The sequence below is a fragment of the Lactuca virosa genome, chromosome 7, assembly GCF_052849685.1.
Source record: "Lactuca virosa cultivar CGN04683 chromosome 7, Lactuca_virosa_CGN04683_v6, whole genome shotgun sequence".
Classification (NCBI taxonomy): domain Eukaryota; kingdom Viridiplantae; phylum Streptophyta; class Magnoliopsida; order Asterales; family Asteraceae; genus Lactuca; species Lactuca virosa.
The window spans coordinates 97,427,255-97,449,506 of NC_136432.1; the positions used below are offsets into that span (position 1 = coordinate 97,427,255).

A 22,252-nucleotide genomic window follows, 5' to 3' on the forward strand; every position below is an offset into this window, starting at 1 on the left:
AGGCGATCCTCCATCAGCTCAACAATCCCTTCCTTGATCGACCCGAAAATAACCGGGGTCGACTCAAGAATGCCTCTCATGATCTCAGACGCGATGAACTCACACAGTCTGTCATCAACCTGCTCGGATCCTGCACCCGAGCCTGATCCTGATCCTGATCCGGAACCTCCTGCTCCATGTCGCACGCATCACACACCTTGTTCTTTCTCAAAACCCTTTGACTCAGATTTTAGAAAAGCATTTTCTTTGTAAAAATCTTTTAAATCCCTCGGTTTGAGTCCAGACACTCCCGAGGGTGCGTCCGAATCCCTCAAACCAGGGCTCTGATACCAACTTGTAACACCCCAATTTTCAAGTCCAAAAATTTCTTTTTAATTAACCGGCTCATAAAAACATTCATAAGAAAATACTGTGAAAACACATCATCTCATAAAACAACGTATCATATCTGAAAACCCAAGTCATAGAATAATAACATATCAGAGTACAATCCCAGAAAACTCCATGCGGAAATCATGTGTGTCTGTGATGCGCTGCTACACTGCCGGCTCCTTCCCCTTAGACGAAGAGGTACCTGAAACCAAAACTAAAACTGTAAGCACAAAGCTTAGTGAGTTCCCCCATCATACCACATACCATACAATATCATCGGTATCTTTCAACCGGTAATCATCGTCGGTATCTTTCAACCGGTAATCATCATCGGTATCTTTCAACCGGTAACTGTCGTCGGTATCTTTCAACCGGTAACTGTCATCGGTATCTTTCAACCGGTAACTGGGGACTATTCCACCCCCTACCACTAGCATACAACAACAAGATATAAACATACAGTCAGGCATATCCGGGTACTGACCTACCCTTCGGTCCTAAGGACCGCTGTCAGGGAAACTAATCCCTATCATTCACATAACATATCATACAGATAAAACTCATGACCAAAGCACGTAACCAGACCAAGATAATTATCACAAAGACAATCATCTTCTAAATACTCCTCTTTGGTGGGCCGGCATTGTGGCCTTAGACCCACCCTTACTTGAAGGTAACTCACCTCGTACGAGTAGCTGCTGATAATCTGTGCGGAAAACCTCTGTCTGCTGCTGCTCCGGAAATCCTCCGGCTACAATCCCCACAAAACACTCAGTCAGAATCTGATATCTATTCTTAGGGTAAAATGACTATTTTACCCCCAACCAAGTCCAAGTCAAAGTCAACTTCCAGTTGACCCGACTCGCCGAGTTGGGCCGTCAACTCGTCGAGTCCCTTCCCTTTACTCGTCCTTATCCACGACTCGACTCGTCGAGTTTGGCAACGACTCGACGAGTTTCCCTTCTTTACGAACATCAATGAACCTTCATCTGACTCGCCGAGTCGGATGAACACTCGTCGAGTTCACCTTCAACTGATGAACAAGTCCTGACCTTGACTCGCCGAGTTGTATGAACAACTCGTCGAGTTCATCTTCAAACATAAGAAGATTGCCTTGGACTCGCCGAGTCTGTTCTAGCACTCGTCGAGTCCCATGAACTCCAGGTATAAAACTAAGTCCAATGCGTTGGGTCACTCTTTCTGTCCTGCTACAACCCTTCTAACACCCAACTGAGTTCTTTGACCCTCAACAGATGTGGGACTTCAAAGCCTTGGACTCGTCGAGTCCCAAGAACGGGCTCGCCGAGTCGATAACGTCCACACCCTAAATCTTCGATTTCTAATGTACAACACTTGTTCAAATGATAGATCCAAGCCCCTAAACTCGATCTAGCACGTAAAGTTTCGAACTTTACGTGCATGCATGGGACTTTTGAGCTTAAAAGGCTCTAAAATGGCTCTTATGTTGCATGGGGCCTTCCTTGAGTGCAAAAGCAACCCAAATCTGCCTTGTGACCCCTCCCCAGACTTAGATCCGAAGTCTTGACCCCCAACCATGTTTGCAATCATGGTTGGCCACCTCATATGGCTTAAAAAGCCCTAAATCTTCCCCAAAAAGGGATCTAACAAACAAGCAAGCAAGGTACAGACTTTATACCTTTCAAAGACTGCAAATGATGAACCAAACTCGAATCCTTTAGTCTCCTCTTGATCCTTCTATGCTCTTCCCTCTTCCTTGAGGTCAAAACCCACAAAAATCACTCAAAAGCCTTAGATCTTGCACCAAAACACTTAGGGTTTGCTATGGAGGGTTTCTGGGAGCATAAAGGGGCGATGGAGGCTGTATAAGGTTGTTTAAATAGGGTGCAAACCCTCAGATTAGGGTTTTGTCCAGTCAGAGCCTACTCGTCGAGTCCGGGACCCGACTCGACGAGTCCATCACTTAAATCCCGCATCTCATCCCGCTTCTACTCGGCGAGTTGGTCCTTCAACTCGCCGAGTCCAAGGCCAGAAATGCAAAATTCTTAAATAAATTTCATACCAGGAACCAGGTGCTACAAATAAAGCCCTTGTTGAGCAGTTCGTTAAGTTGACCGGATAGCTCTTGCATCTTAGCTGGTGCTAGACGATAGGGCGATTTGGCTACTGGGGTAGCCCCTTGAAGTAAGTCGATTCTGAACTCGACTTGACATTGTGGTGGTAATCCTGGTAGTTCTTCTGGAAAGATGTCGGGAAAGTCGTGTACTTCTGGGATGTTCTTTATGTCTTTCGTCTCTTGGCTCACATCGACAACATGAGCAAGAAATGCATGGCATTCCTTTCGTAAGTACTTTTGGGCTTGTATACTCGAGATGATACAAAGGTTTGTGTCGGGATTATCGCCGTAGATAACTAGAGTTTCGTTAGATGATAGATTAAGGCGAACGGCCTTCTCGTAACACATGATGTCGGCACGATGAAGACTCAACCAATCCATGCCGATTATGACGTCGAAACTTTTAATTGAGACCGGAATGAGGTCGATTGGAAACGAATGGCTATCTAGAGTTAGAGTACATCCTATGTATATACTGGTAGTGCTCTCAGTTTTTTCGTTATCCATTTCTACAGTGAACGGTTCTTTCAGTGCACGTGGTTTTTGTTTAAGTAAGTAAGCAAATTTCTGGTTCACGAAACTCCTCTCCGCTCCACTATCAAACAGTATGCATGCATAAGAGTTATCGAGGAGAAACGTACCAGTGACCACTGTAGGGTCGGCTACTGATTCCTCGTGGCCTATAGCCAAAACTCTTCCTACTCCACCCGCGTTCCCTGCCTTTGGGCAGTTTCTTTTGTAGTAACCCACCTCGCCACATCCGTAGCAAGTCTGGCCCATACCAACATCAGGTACTTGGTTGATTAGCCTTGCCGGAGACTTCCAGAAATGGCCAGTGTGCCCTTTCTTGTTGCAGTTAGCACACTGCATTTCCCAGCAGGGTCCATTATGGTGGAAGCTGCACTTGTTGCACTTGGGCAAGCTCCCAGCATACTGATTCATCGACGCAGTAGCAGTAGGTGTTATCGCAGCATGAACAGCCACAACCTGCTGCTTATTGGCAGAGTTCTGCGCCACCTTGTTCTTCTTGTTATCCCAGAACTTCCGCTTGTTGTTAGCATCTTTGGATGGTTCTGAGATGGCTAGGGTTGTTGTCGTTGTCGGAGTGCGGACTCCATGATCAATGAGCCGTTGTTTCAATCCCTTGGCACTATCGAAGGTAGTGGGGTTTGAAGCTAAGACATTCCCCTGAAATGGAGGCACCAGCCCCCAGATATACCTCTCAATCTTTTTTCCCTCAGTAGGGACCATTCCTGGAAATAGTGCCACCAGATCGCTGAATCTGGCAGTATAGGCCACTATGTCTTAGCCCTTCATGGTTAGGCTCCAGAGTTCCTGTTCAAGTTTCTGAACCTCGCCCCTCGGGCAGTAATCCTCAATCATGAGCTCCTTCAGCGCTTCCCAGCCCATAGCATTATCCACTATCAGAGTTAGTGACTTGACATGGCTATTCCACCACGTCAGGGCTCTGTCCGCTAAGGTGTAGGCAACAAATTTAATTTGCTCCCTTCCGGACAGGAGCAGATCTCGAAGATCGACTCCGTTTTCTCGAACCATTGCGAGAGGGCAATGATTCCACCAGTCCCGTTAAAGGTCCTGGGCTTGTAGTTGGTGAAGTCCTTATACGAGCACTCTCTAGAGCGCACTGGAGCATCACCTTGAGTGGAATGAATAGTCGTTCCACTTCCGCTAGTACCACTATCACTAAATTGAGCTAAGTCTGCCGAAACAGTCGCAGCCACTGCAGTTTGGATAGCTGTCGAATTGTATTGAGGAGGTGGTGGTGATTGAGTAGGAGTTATCGGAGGATTGCGTCTCGGTGATCGGCGTGGAGGCATCTTTCAACTAAAAGTTTACAAAGATGAAGATGATAGTAAGAATCAGTTGTGAGCATAATGAGAGTGGTCCATGAACTAAGTTTCCATAGCCCAACAAAATAGATGAGAGTATGATTGAAATAGAGATCTAACTGTAGAAGGATGAAAGCACTTGGATAAAGATTTCCCAAAAAAAAATTAGATGTTTGTCAAATATATTGGCATTAATGATGTAACAATTTCGGGAAAAATGACATTGAAGTAGGTCTTACATCAAACCATAAAAAGAAAATTTTGACAGCATAGAGACCTAGCAACAGTACTTGCAGTACAGGAATGTTTACAGGGAAAAGTGCTACTTAGAGCATAGATAAGAAGGCTATTCCTTAAACCAAAAGAAAGGATGAGCAGAGCATCTTCTACTGGCGACGGGCACCCCTCCGATGGACCCTCAATTCAACCAGCTGACGCTCCACATCAAGGAGGTTTTGTTCATACACTGTCTGGCGTTCTCGAAGTTCTATGACTTCGGCTCGGGTTACAGCTAGCTCTTGCTGCAAAGCCTCATTGTCTCTCATATCTCTCCCGTGAGCAACTTCAAGATTGCGAATACTATCCGTGTTGGTGTTTGTGTCAGCATCTAGTTCGATGGTTTGCTGAATGGCTTTCGTTCCAAGCTCAACATTGCGAGCTACACGGCGAACCAAGATGGGAATAATCCTGTCTGTAGATCCTCCCTCGCTTATGTTGTAGAAGCTTCGGTCTCTGTTGTATGGTAAGGGTTGACCTTGTTCACAGCTCCACCTACCCAAGTTCTCAGCCCACTGAGGTGTCGGGCCTTGAAAAGCCGGACGAGGGTTAGGATTTGGGATTGGAGCTACTAAGGGTAGATCATTGACTTCCGGCTCGGAGTCAGAATCCTCTGGGAAGTCTTCTGCAAAGTCGTAATCTAAAGGAGTTGCATGATTCTCATATGGCTCTGCATCGAGCCATCCACCATTACCTTGGTTAGGAAAGTACGGGTCGCCGGGGAGATTGAATCCAACCATGTTATCTACGCGAGAATAGGGATAAAAGAGATAGGTAATAGACATACTACTTAAGATAATTATAGGATGATCCTTACCAGTTACTTCAATACTTGCGTAGTGCATACCAGTCATATGTAACCAAAATAGGATAGACCTTCGAATAAGTGACCCTAACTCTAAGTCCACAACCAAACAAGGAACAGGAAGTAAAGCAAAGATCACAGATTCTAAGTCTATGACACCCTAGTCACATATAACCTTAGCGTATCCACTCAACAACTATTGACCTACTAATAAATACCTTTTAGTTCTCAAATAAGTAATTATAGTAACACAAAATACTCCTATAGTATTTTAAGTTTATGTTATGTTCTAATGTTTTCATTATAGTAGTGTTGGTAAGTTTTTTTGACTTACTACAACACCACAACCATTCCTAGGCACATGCTAATCACTTCTCGGAAAGATATATATAGTTGATCAGGCTATATCACTCCCAGATCTGATCATATGTCCCCAAGCCTACTTGTGTTGTCCAACAATCGCAATACTTTTGTTCTGATCTAGTATGACACTGATATTAGTATGAATGCATGTATGTATACTTTGGTTAAATATTTTATTATTTAAAAGTATAAACTCTTGGTCAGAGTATTTTAATCCCGATGTGTTTATAGTTGTATATCTTTTATGGGTTTATATACTCAATTCACTATAAACAAAGCTCTGATACCAATCTGTCGCACCCCCAAACCAGAACGGCGGAAACGTTGGGGGCGGAGGACGTCATGTACAGTATCATATCAATGCATAATAGTAAACAAGAAACAACATCATCCATTGAATTAATAGTATAATTTAATACAAGTGTGTTCTGTGTATAGTTTGAAAGACACCAAAATATGAATCAAAATAAAAGACGAGTCTCGAATGTGCTCCGTCTTCTCAAAACCTGGTCCAGTGTACCTGTCTACTGGTGACCTGAGAATACAAGTTATTTTGAAAGAGTAGATCAGCATTTAACCTGGTGAGTTCATAAGTATTTTAGTGTCGATGTTTGTATAAGTTTGATGAAAGTGTTTGTAAATGTTTGATGTAAATGTTTGTAAGCGTTTGATGTAAACGTTTGTATCTCCTAGAAAATCCTATATTTTATACTTATAATGAAATGTAGTCTTCTACCAAGATCCGACTGTTCTGTATGTTTGTTCTTTTGTAAAAGTGAGTGTTTTTCCCAAGTATGACTATCATTACCAAAAATATAGTTTACATTACCGTTTATGTGAGAAGATCACAATGTGAATGTAATGGGAAAATAAAGATGTACTGTAGTATTGTATATAGTAACTACCGTTATACTAACTACCTTAAACCAATTGTTTAATTAAGGTAAAATGTGATGAGATTATAACCATGCTTGATTGACTAGTAAAACACGACGTTCGAAGACATCGAAATGGTATGATATTCGTCACCCGTAGACCTGCAGGTCCCACTGTAGCTAGCAGCAAAGTGTAGGATGGTCAATCCCGTATATATCTATACACAAATTCACGCTCTCCCTCCAGGAGACTCTGGTTACAAAACATGACACAACAGTATATTTCCATGCCATGAAGTAGTGGCTCACATTAATGTTATAGTATTCTTGTATTTGTATAGTATGTTCTCATTTTTCTAGTGTATTGTATGTTCTCTCTGTATAGTATGTTCCTCCCCGTTTCTCTTTATAGTATGTTCTTTCTGTTTCTCGTTATAGTATGTTTGAACTGACTCATGTATGAACTGACTCTTGTATGTTTCATTGTACTAGAAATAGTGAGTAGTAATCCTCTAAACTATACCTATTATAGTTTACTAGTGATGTTGTTTGAATGACTGATCATGTTTGTACACCTTTCCTACCCAAATGTATTGAACTGATGTAAGAACTTTTATATCTATACACATATACATAATATATAACTAAGATCCAAACGACACTCGGACAAACAATTGATACCCTAAGTCCACAACCAAACAAGGAACAGGAAATAAAGCGAGCTATCAGTCCTAAGCCCTTTCAACCTTATTTATATAACTGTATCTATATAGACATAATTTTGACAACATATAAGTTTAAAAGAGTTTGATAAATAGTTTAGCATATAAAAGAGTTTTAACCATTTTAATTGCTATAGATGACTTGATCTCAGTTTATAAAATGTTTTGAAATAGTTTGTTTGATAACACAGTTTTGAAGTATAAGAAATCCACTTGTTTGATAGTTATTAATCACATGTGATTGATATAATAACTATAATGTTTTCTACTTGTATTCCCCCCCCCCCCATAAAAGCATTTAAAATCATTTAAAAGATAAGTTAAGGGGTATGAACGCACCTGCAGTGAGTGATTCGAATGTAAGATCGATATAGGATGCTAAGTGTCAAGTGAAGTCTCGAGCACAAACGGATCCTATTAAGCATATAATGACACATATATGTATATAATTAGTGTATATAACAACTAATCATGATAGGGAACAACCATAGGGACTAGGAAACACTTCGAATGAAGTGTTACAATCACATATGATTGTACTAAAGATGTTCACGGCCACACAAGTGTGTGTTTACGGCCTAGATGTGTTCACGGCCAAGGTGTTTACGGCCATGGGTGTTTACGGCCAAAGATGTTTACGGCCAACACATGAAATAGCTAGGGTTTACGGCCAAAGATGTTTACGGCCAATGATGTTCTTGAGAAGGGTTTACGGCCAAGGGAGAATTTATGGTCGTAAACTCTTGATGTTCAAGCTAAAATGGTTGATTCTTGGACGTATTTCAAGAGCTTATAATGAATACTAAGTATATGGAAAGGATACTTACGATTTGGAAGCTAAAAGAGTGATTACGGCCCAAAGAACTAGTGTGTGTTCTTGGTGTTCTTTAAGATCTAACCCGAAAAAGAGATGAATTCACGGATGAAATCATGGGGTTTTACTAGATTAAGAAGGATATCAACTAATAAATGGAAGAATCACTTACAATTTTGTCGAGAAAAGGAAGTGTTATTGATGATACTTGAGAGAGAAATGAGTGTTCTTGAGTTGGAAGTGTGAGAAGTGAAGAAAAATGAAGGAATATCATACTTATGGAACTAGTTTACGGCCAGCCAAGAGCTTACGGCCGTAAGCTCTAGTTTACGGCCGTAAACTCCAATTGTTGGAGTTTTCCGGCTTGAATGTTGCACAATGAGCTCTAGCAGATACTTCCTAACACTCAATCCTTGAATGTACTAGGCTTAGAACACTCAAACAGACTCTTAACAATGCTAAAAGATAGCAGAAACAAGTCTGACTTGTGATTGAATTGAATGGCTTCACAAGATAGAAATTTCGGGTTGTCGCACCTTCCTTAACACAACGCGTTTTAAAGTCGTGGGGCAGCAAATCCCATAAGAACTCTGCAGTTAAGAGTGCCCGGGCGAGATCAATTCAGGGATGGGTGGCCCTTGGTAAGTTTCCGTGCCGGGAGCCCAAAGCGGACAGTATTGTAATGAATGCCAGAGGGGGATGTTACACACACAACCATGTGATTATCATGTGTAAAATCACATAGACATGTAACCGTATGAGTTTCACATACTTGCCAATTTGCTCGGTTTGGTTTTGATCTGATGGTCATTTGGTTGCTTCAACTGCTTCCTTACGAACATGTTATGAATATCTATGAGTTAAAAGAGGTTACTTAGGATTTTAAAGTAACACTACCAGAAAACCTGAAATTGCTCCCTCTTCCCTTCTATCTTCTTTGTATGAGATTGTTGACCATAATGAACCATGAGTAAAGGTGACTTGCTTTTTTTGATTAGTACAATTATTCAGGTTGCTCATGTGGATACCAAAATAGAAAATTGAAACAACGCAAAATTTAAAAATAAAAATTTCATTTTAATTTCATCGATCCAAATACCACATGTCTCGAAATCATCCAAAAATACAAACTATCACAAAATATCAGAGTAAGAGATATCATAAAATGTGGAAATCGTGAAGGGGAGTATGTTGTGCCATCACGATGGGCCCTTCCCTTTAGTACCAGAAGTACCTGAAACCAAAACATATATGTAAGCACAAAGCTTAGTGAGATTCCCCAAAATACCACATACATCATACACATAAATATAACAGCATGTGGCTGTGTCAGGTCCATAACAACCCTAGGTCTGTATCAATCCCATTTCTAATTAATATATTATTCTTATAATATATTAATAAATCATTCATTAACCTCTTTTTCCAAAAGTCATCCTGTCAAGTTGCTATGGTGAAGCCAACCCAAAAGGACCATGCTACTATCAAATCAAGTACATACCAATTATAGTTATGGGCTTAGACACCTAATCCAATAGTTTTGACTTTGTGTATATTGTTAAAAGTGTAATTTTGTATATAAATGAATGACTATCAGATTATATGAAAAGTTACTTTTATAACGCAAAGTATATAACAAACATGAAAAATGTTGACCCGACTTAGGTATGATTGTACTTATAATCCTATACAAGTATGCTATTGATTTACTTATGATACATAAGTTTAAAATCAACATAATTTTGTGTTATGTATTATTAAGTGTTTATTTTACTTAAATAACACACTAACACTTCACCAATGATCTAAATGTATAACCTTATGCTACATACAATCCTATTTCAACTCGTACTAGTATTTTACAATATATAAATCCGATTTCAATCTTATACAATTTCTTTATATAGTGAATTCCGGGGCTATATCGAGTTTATAACCGAGCTATATGACTTGAATCAGCCTCTGCGAAGCACTTCAAAAGGGGTGTGTTTAGTCTCACCAACGCTTCATCAACATCATAATTAGGGAAAAGAAAAGCACTCCACAAGGGTTGTGCTGTAAGTCTCACCAACGCTTCACCAACGTCGTAAATAGGGAAAAGAAAAGCACTCCACAAGGGTTGTGCAGTAAGGCTCACCAACGCTTCATCAACGTCATAAATAGGGAATAAGAAGTTATTGTCCGTTTTGACACGTCAGATGGAGGTTGTAGCTAGTAACCATAGGCGGGGGTGGGGGTGTCAACCCGTATAGATCTATACACAACGTTCTCCGCTCTCAAAGATTAACTTGTTATTCCAGAGGTCTTTAATAATTTTGTGTTCTTAGTTTGATGAATATTAAACTCACATAGAAATCTCGGATTTTACAATTGACATGTACACATGTATAAACATTTTTGTCAATATTTATAGATATGTATAATTATTTTATGTATATATATATATATATATATATATATATATATATATAACTTCTACATCATTTTTATGTGAAATACATGTATGTATATATGCTTATTATGACATTTTTTTGTGTAACAAACACACAAACACACACACATATATATATATATATATATATATATATATATATATATATATATATATATATATATATATATATATATATATATATAACATGATTGTTATAAATAACAAAATGACATGAAAGTTATGTAAACATTATGAGACATTAAATAACATGACTGTGACATAAATAAACACAACTTAAACATAAATAACGTAAATAATGAAATGAACATACATACGTGTAGTGAACATGAATAAGCGTAATAAAGCGTAAATAGACGAAATAATTGTAAATAAACGTAAATTTAACGTGAATAAACGTAAACGTAAATTTGCATGTAAACTCCCCCGAAAGCTTTAAAGAGGTAAAAGGGTCCGTTAAACTCACCCTAGTCGCATGTGGCAAGTTCATTTCGATTTTCGGGACCCGACTAGGGTTTTTCTCTTTTTTCAACCGGTAACCTTTTTAAATGAAACAACACGCGAGACTTGACCAACTTTACACAAGGGACCTGCAATACAAATATTTAGGCTCAATGGAACACCAGACAAGGGTCACCAGAGGTGCACACGCCACCGGCCATAGTGGCGCTTGGTTGGCGGTGTTGGCCTCTTTTGGGGTGGAAATGGCTGGAAACTGTCGAGAAAAGGGGAGGACTGCCGGTTTTCCAGTGGTCCTTTCTTCATCTGTTATCAGAACTGTGGGGGTCAAGGAAGGAAGCAGCGAGCTCAAGTAGGCATGCAGATGTTTGTGGTGGAGTAGGGCAGCAGGTGGTGGTGGGAGTGGATTGGAAAAGGCGGTGAAAAGGGTGTGGCAGTGATCTTTTCTAGTGGATTCTTTCTCTCTGTTTGCTTAACTCGTCGACTGTTGTGGGTCGAGGGAAGCAACAACGTTGAAGTAGGGATGAAAGTGGGTCCAAACCCGGACCAGATGAACCCGGACCCGAAAAACCCGGAACCGGTTAATGGGATTTTGTAACATCCCGAAATTCAGGTACAGCTATGTAGCCCTTCTTTTATTCAAAGTGTCAAGTTAAGCCCTTAAGAGGAATTGGTAGCAAATGAGTACGCTGGGCGTACTCAAGAGTACGATGCGCATACTCATGCGCTTATTTTGGACGCGGACTCGCCTGAGTACGCTAGGCGTACTCAGGGTTACGCTGGGCGTAATGCGTCCAGGTGTAAACCCTAATTTCTGACTTGTGCCCTATATATTGGATGCTAAGGCTCATTTCTCAGCCTCCATAGCAGTGAGTAAAACCCTAAGAGAGAACTTTTCATCGTTCTTAGTGAGTGTGTGTGATTTTGGAGCTAAAAGTGCCTTGGTGTGCTAGTGAAGAAGAAGGAGAGGAGTTTGTGGAGACTAGAGCTTGAAGTGCAAGTTTGGATCTGAGATCTACAGAGGAAGGAGCTACATTTGGAGGTATAAAGTTCAAAACTTTCCTCTTAATTTGGTTTGTTGCTTCATGGACCATTTTAGGGTTAAAAGTCCCAAAGGTGGAGACTTTATGAGTGTAATGAGCTCCATGGACCTAGATCTGTCCCATTTCAGTGGTATTTGTGTTATAGATCCATAAAGTTCCCATCTTGGTCGTGGATATGAGATCATGCTTGAGTATTGGGCTTTCTAGTGTTAGGAAATGGTATATTTTGGGTGTTAGTGACTTGTTCAGCCATGCAAAGGCTTAAAGTCATCGACTTTATGGATTAAGAGGCTTAGAAATGGTCAGATCTAAAAGTTGGACGTGAGTCTTAACTGTTTAAGACCTCAAGAGCTAAGGGACTGAAACTGGGATTTACGCCGGGCGTAATCCCAGTACGCGCGGCGAACGGGGTGGCGTTCCCCGATTCTGAGAGACTGCCGGGTACGCCCAGCGTACACATCTGGTACGCGCAGCGTAACCCGGAGGGTTGACTTTTGGTTGACTTTTAGGGTTTGGTCTATAGTGGGGCCTTTGAGTTATGAGAGGGGTAAAATGGTCTTTTACCCTTCTGAGAGTACTAAGAGGAGGAATAGTCTAGCCTTGAGAGATGTATTGATTTAGAGTATTTATTTCACATGATTAGGCGGAGGCTAGACCCGATTTTACAGAGTTCGAGCTTTACCGAGTTACCCGAGGTGAGTCTTCTCACTATACTTTACCTAGAGTGGTAATTAGAGCTATGAGACAGAGTATTGTGTATGCTTTTGCATGATGTGATTTCTATGTGTTATATGCTATGTATGTTACAGAGTTTTCAGAGTTAGGACCGGAAGGTCCACAGAGTTAGGGTCAGAGGACCCATAGAGTTAGGGCCAGAGGGCCCACAGAGTTATGGGACTGGGGGGTCCCACAGAGACACTTTGACCAGAGTGTCAAACAGAGTTATAGCCTCGAGTGGCTAATATGTGTTATGTGTGGTATTTTGGGGAACTCACTAGGCATTTATGCTTACAGTGTTGTGTTATGTGTCTCAGGTACCAGCGAGGATCGCGGGAAGGCGCCGGCTTGATCAATACACACGCGGGGAGATTTTATTATGATCTTGGGAGATGATGTTATGTGATACAATGGTGTTTTTATAACGATTATGAATGAAAACGTGTTTTATAAAATGTGAAAAATTGTTTTGAAAATTTGGGTGTTACAGATTTTATAGAACCGGAAACCGGACCAGTATATAGGAACGGTTCTGGTTCGGTTCCGGGTACGGTACCGGGTAAAGTGGGTCTAGAACCGGAAAACCCGGAAACATCAAAGTGGGTAGGTTGGAACCGGATAAAGTGGGTTTAGAACCGGAAAAACCGGAATGTTTTGGTAATTACTTACTACTTAGTGGGTTGAACTTTGAAAATTTTCATATTGATATCTCGACTTTGGGGGACTGTAACTCATTGAATATGAAACCAAAATTGACAAAATTATAGTCTAAAATCATGTAAAAACTCTAAACTACACTCTAGAAAAAACCGCATGTCAATCTGACTTTAAACGAATGAGATATGCATGTGTTAACTTTTTCACAGAATACAAAGTACAAAAACAAATAGCTGAAAAGTTGAAAATTTTCAGTTTTGATATCCCGATTTCAGGGGACTGTAAATCATTGAATATTAAACAAAAAATGATAAAATTATAGTCTAAACTAATGTACAAACTCTAAACTACAAGTTGGAAAAAACCACATGTCAGTCCGACTTCAAACGAATTAGATATGCATGTTTTAAAACTTTCAAGGAATACAAAAAACTGAAAAACTAAAAACTTTCAGCTTTAATATCTCGACTTTGGGGGACTATAAGTCAATTAATATAAAACTAAAAATAGAAAATTTATAGTCTAAAATCATGTATAAGCTCTAAACTACATGTTGGAAAAAACCGCATGTCAATTGGAGTTGAAACGAATGAGATATGCATCTTTTAAACGTTTCACAAAAACCGATTCCAGCCCTAAAAGTGGTTCCGGTTCCTAACACCGGTTCTGGTTTTTAGACTCGGTTTAGCCGGACCCGATGGACCCAAACCTGGATTACCCGGAACCCGGATAAAGCCAATTTTTAAACTCGGAACCAGAACCGGTTCTATATATTTCGGTTCTAACGGTTTCAGTTCCGGTCCGATTCCGGTTTCGGTCCGGTTTTCCGGTTCTAAATCTCGTCCCTACGTTGAAGTGGGTTTTTGGGGTGGTTATCGACGAAGGAGGGGAGGCTGGAAGGGGTGGGGATCGCTGACAGTTTGCCGATTCCTTCTTCTTTTTCTTTCACTGAAAATACACACACACACACACAGAGGGAGAGAGAATGATAGCCAGAAAGAGGGTAAGAAGTGCTTGAATGATTGTGAGGATTTGAGTAGTACAAGGGCGGATCTTAAGCAAGATATGGTAGATTTTTGGTTGGATTGCAAGTAGATACACCCACTTGTATTTGTACCTCAAGATCTTGTAATATATTCCTTGCATGTGCAAGAGATATATGCATAATACATGAGAGAGTGGGAGAGATAGATATGGAAGAGATTGATTAGTACTTGGTGGATCTTTTCTTAGATATACACACATGCATGGATGGTACTAGAAAGAATTAGAAATGGATAATGTGAGATAGAGATCGAGAATGAGACATAAAAAGTGACATTTGTGATCTTTTGATGGATTGTAAGTCTACTACATATATTATTGCATGATCTAGTAGTACTAGGTTAGATTTTATGGGAATTTAGAAGTTTCCATGTACACAAACCATGCACATGCATGTGCACTTTGTGTGATGTAATTATTACCCATTATCTCGATTTATGTGCTATAAATATCGACTTCGTAAAAATATTATGAGTGTACCTGTTGATAGTCTTTGACATGGTGAATCTAAAAACGTAAATGGAATTCAATTCTAATACTCGAAACTATGTTAAAACCACAATTAAAGTTTCGCGTTTAAATGGGTACTATTCGACAGTTTTCACAAAACTGGGTTAACTTCAGGATAAAAATATTATAAAAATGAAATCAATCGTATACATAAGTCTGAGTTCAAAATGTTCTCTTCTAATGAGGTGTGCAATTACCTCAACGTGTCTTTCAGTTTCTATTTTAAGAGAAATCAATAAATTTTTAGGTTGCTTCTGAAAACGAATAGATATTTTGTATTGATAACATACAGTAGCCTACAATAGGTCCTATTATAGTTGTGTTCACGGTGGTTTGACCGACGAACCTTGACCTATTTTCACCAATTGTTACAATGGTCGTTGTGGTTTCTACAACTCGCATGATTGGTCATTGTGGTTTCTAAATCTTACGTGGTTGGTCCTTGAGCCACATGAAATGACATTTTTTCCCTTTTTAATTTATTTTATATTTTCTTTTAACAACATCTATTTATAAAGAAAAAGAAAATACATAACTACCCTAAAACTGTTCATCATCTCTTCCCTCACGTTTCTTTCTTTCATTCTTACCCACCGGCCACCCTTCTTCCCTTCTTCTTGCCGATAACCCCATCTGAATCTAACTTATCTAAACCGCCAACACCCGCTGCCCTTCATCCTTTGTCGAAAATCCATCCTCACCCTCATCTATCTCTCTCTCTCTCTCTCTCACCACATCAACCTACATCACTTTTCTTTCCAACTTTATCCGATGAAACTTCCAAAGACCCTACTCCTCCCTCATCTCATTCTTAACCAACCTATAATTTCACAAACCAGCACCACCTATTCCATTGATGAAACCTCTCCTGCAATGGACGAAGACCAACTAAACCTAGTCATCGCCGCTTGATTCATCGCTCACCGAGAAGGGTTTTGGTATTCTTAGATGATAGTTTCCCTTCGTATTTTCCAGAGGCTAACACCATCGCCACTACAAAAAATAAGTCATCTAGTGGCATACAAAAAGTGCCATTAAAACCCCAAAAACTGCTACTAAAGGCTTCTCAGCTAATCAGCGACACACATAATAAGTGTCACTAGAAACGCTCCCACTAAAACCCTATAGTGACACCTTTTGTTTTTTCCGCTGCAGTTTTTATGTTTTTAGTGACATTTTTTAATTTGTCACAATAGAAGAAAAGTTTGTTGTGACATATTGTGTGCCACTGAATGCTCATTTGCTTCAAGAATTGATGCTATTTTTAGTGACACTTTTTGTTTACCACAATACAAAAAAATATTTTGTTGTACTTTTTATGTGTCAAAAATCATGACAATCCAACTGTTTTTGAAAATGATGAAAGCATCCAATATAATATAATTACTAAATTAATGTTTCTCATTAGAGCTTAAATTAGTATATATTGTCTTATACATACACAAGGTGATACATCCCATGATTTACATGGCATCAATAGAAGGCAACTCTGCCTCTGCCTCCAACTCCATCTTCACCCCCATTTCCGCCTCAGCCCCACCATTTGCCTCTTTATCTACGCTCGTCTACAAATAGAAATACAACCGTAAATCTTTTATAGTTACATTAGAGCATTTTTAAAATGTTAATTAATAAAAATAGTATAACCTTTTACGTTACATGTAACGCTATGAGAGATAATGGGCAAGAGAATCTTGCCCATGGAGGATTTTAGCACCAGAACCTGGTACATCAATTCCAACTGTCTCCTCATTAACTACCACATCATCTATTATTCTTTACATGTTCTCTCATCAGGAATCTGCAATACATTCACAAATTATCATTCTATCATTTGATAAAAAGAAAAAGGTTTTATTTTAGGCACAAGAGTTTAGCTACAAACCTTAGACATGTCATCTATCAATTTATTTTCCAATAAGGCCCTCAAACCACGAGCATCAGTGTTCTTAGTTATTTCTTTTCTTGCAATTACTCTCAAAGCATTTTCTGTATAATGTAGGTTAACCTGTAAATAATAATAATAATGATAAACAATTAACAACATTTTCCATTAGTAAATGTATTAAGATGAAAGAATACTTACTTCATTAATCTTAAATAACTTCTTGTATTGTTTCCCTAACGGATTCTTTGGATCAGTTAGCACCTATAAAAATTATTATTTATTCATCCACTTTACTTTAGCCATACAACACTTAATGAGAACAAAAAGAAATAGACATATTAAAACCACTTAATGCCTACCATTAATGAAAAGGTATCTGGACATGTTGAGGATATGTAAGAGCTAATAAATTGACAAGAATTGGAAACCTTATGACACATTCATGTATGAGACCATATGCAATAAGATCACTACTTCCAACCTAACAAACATAAACAAACACCAACCAAATCCATCCATACAACACTATATCCAAACACATACACTTATGGAAGAAAAGGGACTTACAATCTCCAATAAAGACGAAGTCAATAGAAGAATCTTGGCATCTGAAAATAAAATCTGTGTACTTGAAAATTCTAGAATAATATTATATTTATAATATGATATAGGAACACCAAAGAGTACTTAGTAAATGCTACCTTTCTGAAATGGTTTTTTCAACATCTATAAAGGCAACCCCATAAATAAACAAGATGACTTTGGTATCAATCTGTAACAAATATCCTTATAGTATCAAACATTCATAATTTGATTTACTTTACAAACTAGTAAATTAAAGAGATTTTCTTTTATTTACCCAAATGTTGTCTCCTCTAGGATGTTTCTGTGCACCATTTTCAGGGACATTAACTACCTGTATAAAGGTCAATTCTAATAAAATTAATGAAATTTCCATTTTTAGACATAATAAAACTAATACAATGGATATAAGGAATACCAAGAAGATACAGTCCCTTCTAGCATCTTTAATAATGCCTATTGGACATCCTTACCAGAAACATCTCTAATAATGTTATTAATTTCATCTTGTGAAAAAAAAAATATTAAGAAACATTATTATAACATTCAACATTATGGTAAACTTGAGCCTTGACATGTGAATAATCTAAAGCAAAATTAAAACCTTCTTTGTAATCTTCTCAACTTCATCTATATACACAATACCCTGTTGAAAATAGATAATGTGACTACTACCGAATCAAATAGTTTATTAACTTGTATGGACATTCTTTATCCTTTTTTTAAAGGGATATGGAAAGGAATATGATGATATTAATATCCATTACTAGTATCTAACCTTAGTTTTAGCAAAGTATATCATGGACTTGAATGTAGTAAGCATATATAGTATCTAACAATCACATAACCACATCTCCGATAAGCAACCACAAATCAGTCTTCATCGCCATTTCACAACCCACACCTGTAATTCGAAAAAAAAAAAGATAAAAGAAGGGATGTGATTCGAATTAAAACAGAGGAGAAGAATGACACACTGGAAAAAGGGAACATCTAAACTCAATTTTCCAAGGAAAATGGTGGGGTAATTTCCTGTTAGGTACCTGTGTAATAGATGGATACTTGATTGAAACAACCAGCACATCATATGCCATCATCTTCAAGCTCCTCTACGCCTTCATCATGTTCAGCCCTAACCAACATCACAAACTTAGTTCTCCTTTCAGCCAAAATCGCACGATTATCTCAATCCATGATATTGTTTGGTTGTGCAATCATCTTTAGATCGACAGAGAAGGGTGGGAGATACTGTAACATCCCAAATTTCGAGTCCAAAAATTTCTTTTAAAACATTACTAATTCATAGCGTTAAGTCATTCAAACATACAAAAAGGTTTATATGACAAATCATAGTTTCATTTCCAAAACACTTGTTCATTTCATCAGAGTAAAACATCCCAGGCTGACTAACTATGGTGTGTGCCATGCGATCATCCCGAGCTCTTCCCTCCGCTACTGGAAGTACCTGAAACCAAAACTGAAAACTGTAAGCACGAAGCTTAGTGAGTTCCCCAACCTACCACATACCCTGCATAATCACATACTGTAAATACTGGGCCATGCCCGCTACTTCGGGCCTCGCCCACTATCTCGGGCCTCGCCCGCTACAACGGCCCCGCCTGGCTTCGAGCCCCGCTTGGATACAGATCTGTTTCTCTTAGGCCCCGCCTGTCTCTGGGCCCCGCCCGCTAACATATACTAACACATAAACATACCACAACACATAACTGAACATATACTACTGAATCCCATTCTATGGCCTCGCCCTTGTCCTGCTACTGATGAGTCGTGGAACCCCGTTCACACTCCTTCTGATAGTGAGATACGGGCCCAGCCCACACTCACTCTTTTCCTAACTTGGGCCTCGCCCCTGCTCTGCTGCTAATGAGATATGGAACACCGTCCATACTCTGCTATTGGTGAGATACGGGACCTCGCCCACACTCACCTCCCTACCAGGCACATACATGTATCACATAGACAACAAGTATACTCTATCATGCAAACCATTCCTTGGGCACCCGCCCGACATTGGACCTTGGTCCTGAATATCATACTAGCAAACAGTGCCTAAGGCTAACCCCCGGGTCTTCCTACTCATAACTACATGGGTCGGCATTGTGGCCGTAGACCCATCCACACAAAGGGAAACTCACCTGCACTGCTGAACTTGCTGATAACCCTCTACTGCTGACTGGAAATTCCCCGACTGCTGCTTCCTCGGCTCCCCGAGCTACCAAGATCATAATATTACTTAGCTCAATATCATAGTCTTTTCTCAGGGTAAGATTACTATTTTACCCCTACCCCAATGTAGTCCATAACTAAGGCCCAAGCATAATATATAAAGGCCCAAACCCTAGGTAGGCTTCCCAAGCCCACTAATGGCCCAATTTGCTACATTGGGCCCAATATCTTTATTGGGCCTTACCCTAAGCCCAACACCCATACTTGGCCCATATTCCCTGACTCCTGATGGCCCACTAAGGCCCAAAGATCCAAAGTCCAAAGCACAGCCCACACCGAGGCCCAAATACTCAAGGCCCAAACTCGTAGCGTTACGCGGGGCGTAATTCAATATACGATGGGCGTACAGGCTCGATGACGTGTATGCTGGGCGTACCTGCACGTACGCTCGGCGTAATGCTCTGTTAAGTCCTTTCTCTATTAAGAGCTGAATACCTCGATTCAGAAGCTACCAACTCAGATCCAAGTCTTATTTCACGTCTTAAACCATAAAGTTGCTTACTTTATGGCTTCCTTGACTCACATAAGCCCCAACTCCAAAAACCATAATCTATTTCCATGGATGAAGGTCTTAACCCATGCTTGAACTCATATAAGTCCTAAAGGTTGGAACTTTAGTGCTTATGGGACACATATGACTCTAAGGGAGGCAACCCTGGTCTTAGAAACATGCTTAAGTCTCAAAGACCCATTCTTGGGACCTAAAAGTCCATAAACTTGTACTAAGAGAGATCTAAGAGAATAATCATCAAGCTCAAAACTTTTTACCTTGTAGAGGTCCGAAATGAAGCACTTATCCCAGATCTATAAGCTCTAGCTTCCAAGGTTCCTCCTTGCCAATCTTCTTCTTTTCTCTTCCAAGCTTTAAACCACCAAAATAAGCTTTTCAAGGTCAAGATCTCACAAAATGAAGGTTGGGACGTTCTAGGGTTTCTTCTGAGGTTGGGGAGGCTGATATGGGGGCTAGGGTTGAAGCCATTATGTTCTTTATATAGTAGCACTCCTAAAAATAGGGTTTAGAGGCCGTTAGCGTACGCTGGGCATAATTCTCGTACGCTGGGCGTACGCCTTAAAAACCCGCGATCTTTTGCCCCGCTACGCTGGGCGTACACCAGCCTTACGCTAGGCGTACCCAGCTAAACACGCGTGCACTTTGTGCATGCTAGGGACTGCCTTGTAAACTTTTCCATTAAGGGCCATAAATGTCAATATCTTCAAAGTGTCATAACTCCTTCATTCTAGATCCGTTTCCGATGAACTTTATATCCACGGAAAGGTGGCGAGAAGCTCTACGCGTCTAACAACACTCCCTGGCCCAAAACCTTCTCGAATAATACCTCTAGGACTCTTAAAAGACTAGAACGCCCCTAGCCTTGGCCTCTGAAAATTCTATAATTGAGTAATTTAGAACAGGGCGTTACAGATACACAATGCGTCCCAGGCCTTGAATCAATCCAAAGAAAGGGTGGGGGTTCGTAATCTATGGTGGCTACAAGTAGCACATGGAGAATAGGTGTGACATGTGATTTTTAGATAGATAAACCCTAATAACGAACTGAAACAAGCCCTCATCTGGTTACGAATCTCTTATTTGATTTGAGTTAAACGTGATTTAAACTTTATAGCTCTAATTGAATCAAAACAACTAATTACAAGATTCTCCAAGCAGAATTCAACTGTTGATTTGAAATGTATTAAAAAAAATAACATAATTAAAGAAAAAAGCATATACCTAGTCGAATGGGGAGTTCTCGTGTGGTTGGAATTAGGAGGAAGAGAGAAGAACTGCTAATCCATGACGACGCTGATGCAGCAGGAACGATGGTAACTGGTAGAGCAGGGGCGATGGTGTGAGTTGTTGTGTCGATTGTACCGATTGTTTGGATCATTTCTTAGGAGGGGGGATTAGAAAACGAAGCAAGGGGTAAATTTTTCTATTTGTAAAAAATTGATGTGTATGTATCAGACTATCAGCTTCGTATTTTAGGGGATTAAAAACAAAAAGGTATACATACTAATTAAGACGGTAAAAAGATAAAACATAAGGATAACAAAGTGAAGATCATGGAATTTTTGGACCAAAATTGTAATTTCCGTAAAGATTAGGGACCATTTTATGATTTATTCTTATTGTTATAATAATTTCATTATATAATTTTTTCAAAAAATAAAACTTTTAGTGGCATATTAAAACATTATGCCACTAATAGTTATGAATATTAGTGACATAAAATGTTAAGTGCCACTAAATCCTCTAATTTTAATAGTGACACATAGAATATGCCACTAAAAACATGATATAGTGGCACATCATATATGTGTCATTAAAAATATATGCCACTAAATAACATGTTGTTTGTAGTGCGCCTTGCTGTTAAAACCAGAACTGAAATTAGATTTTCTCTAAGAGATGGGGAAGTGGAAATCGGAACTGAACTCCAAAGGAAAAAACGGGGAAGAAGAAATCAAAACTTTGCTGTT

At 39.5% G+C, this 22,252-nt stretch overlaps 1 protein-coding gene across 1 annotated transcript; it reads right to left on the reverse strand.

Annotated features, from left to right (window-relative positions):
* Window positions 1-16,825: 16,825 nt before the first annotated feature.
* Window positions 16,826-21,660, reverse strand: LOC145126958 (CLP protease regulatory subunit CLPX1, mitochondrial-like). Its single transcript, XM_079062222.1, has 11 exons — window positions 21,504-21,660; window positions 18,373-18,428; window positions 18,129-18,170; window positions 17,998-18,030; window positions 17,802-17,858; window positions 17,644-17,714; window positions 17,510-17,570; window positions 17,358-17,423; window positions 17,141-17,203; window positions 16,940-17,062; window positions 16,826-16,855 (listed from the first exon to the last, which is right to left on the reverse strand). The coding sequence occupies exons 1-11, from the start codon at window positions 21,658-21,660 to the stop codon at window positions 16,826-16,828; spliced, it is 759 nt and encodes a 252-aa protein (XP_078918348.1).
* Window positions 21,661-22,252: the final 592 nt, after the last annotated feature.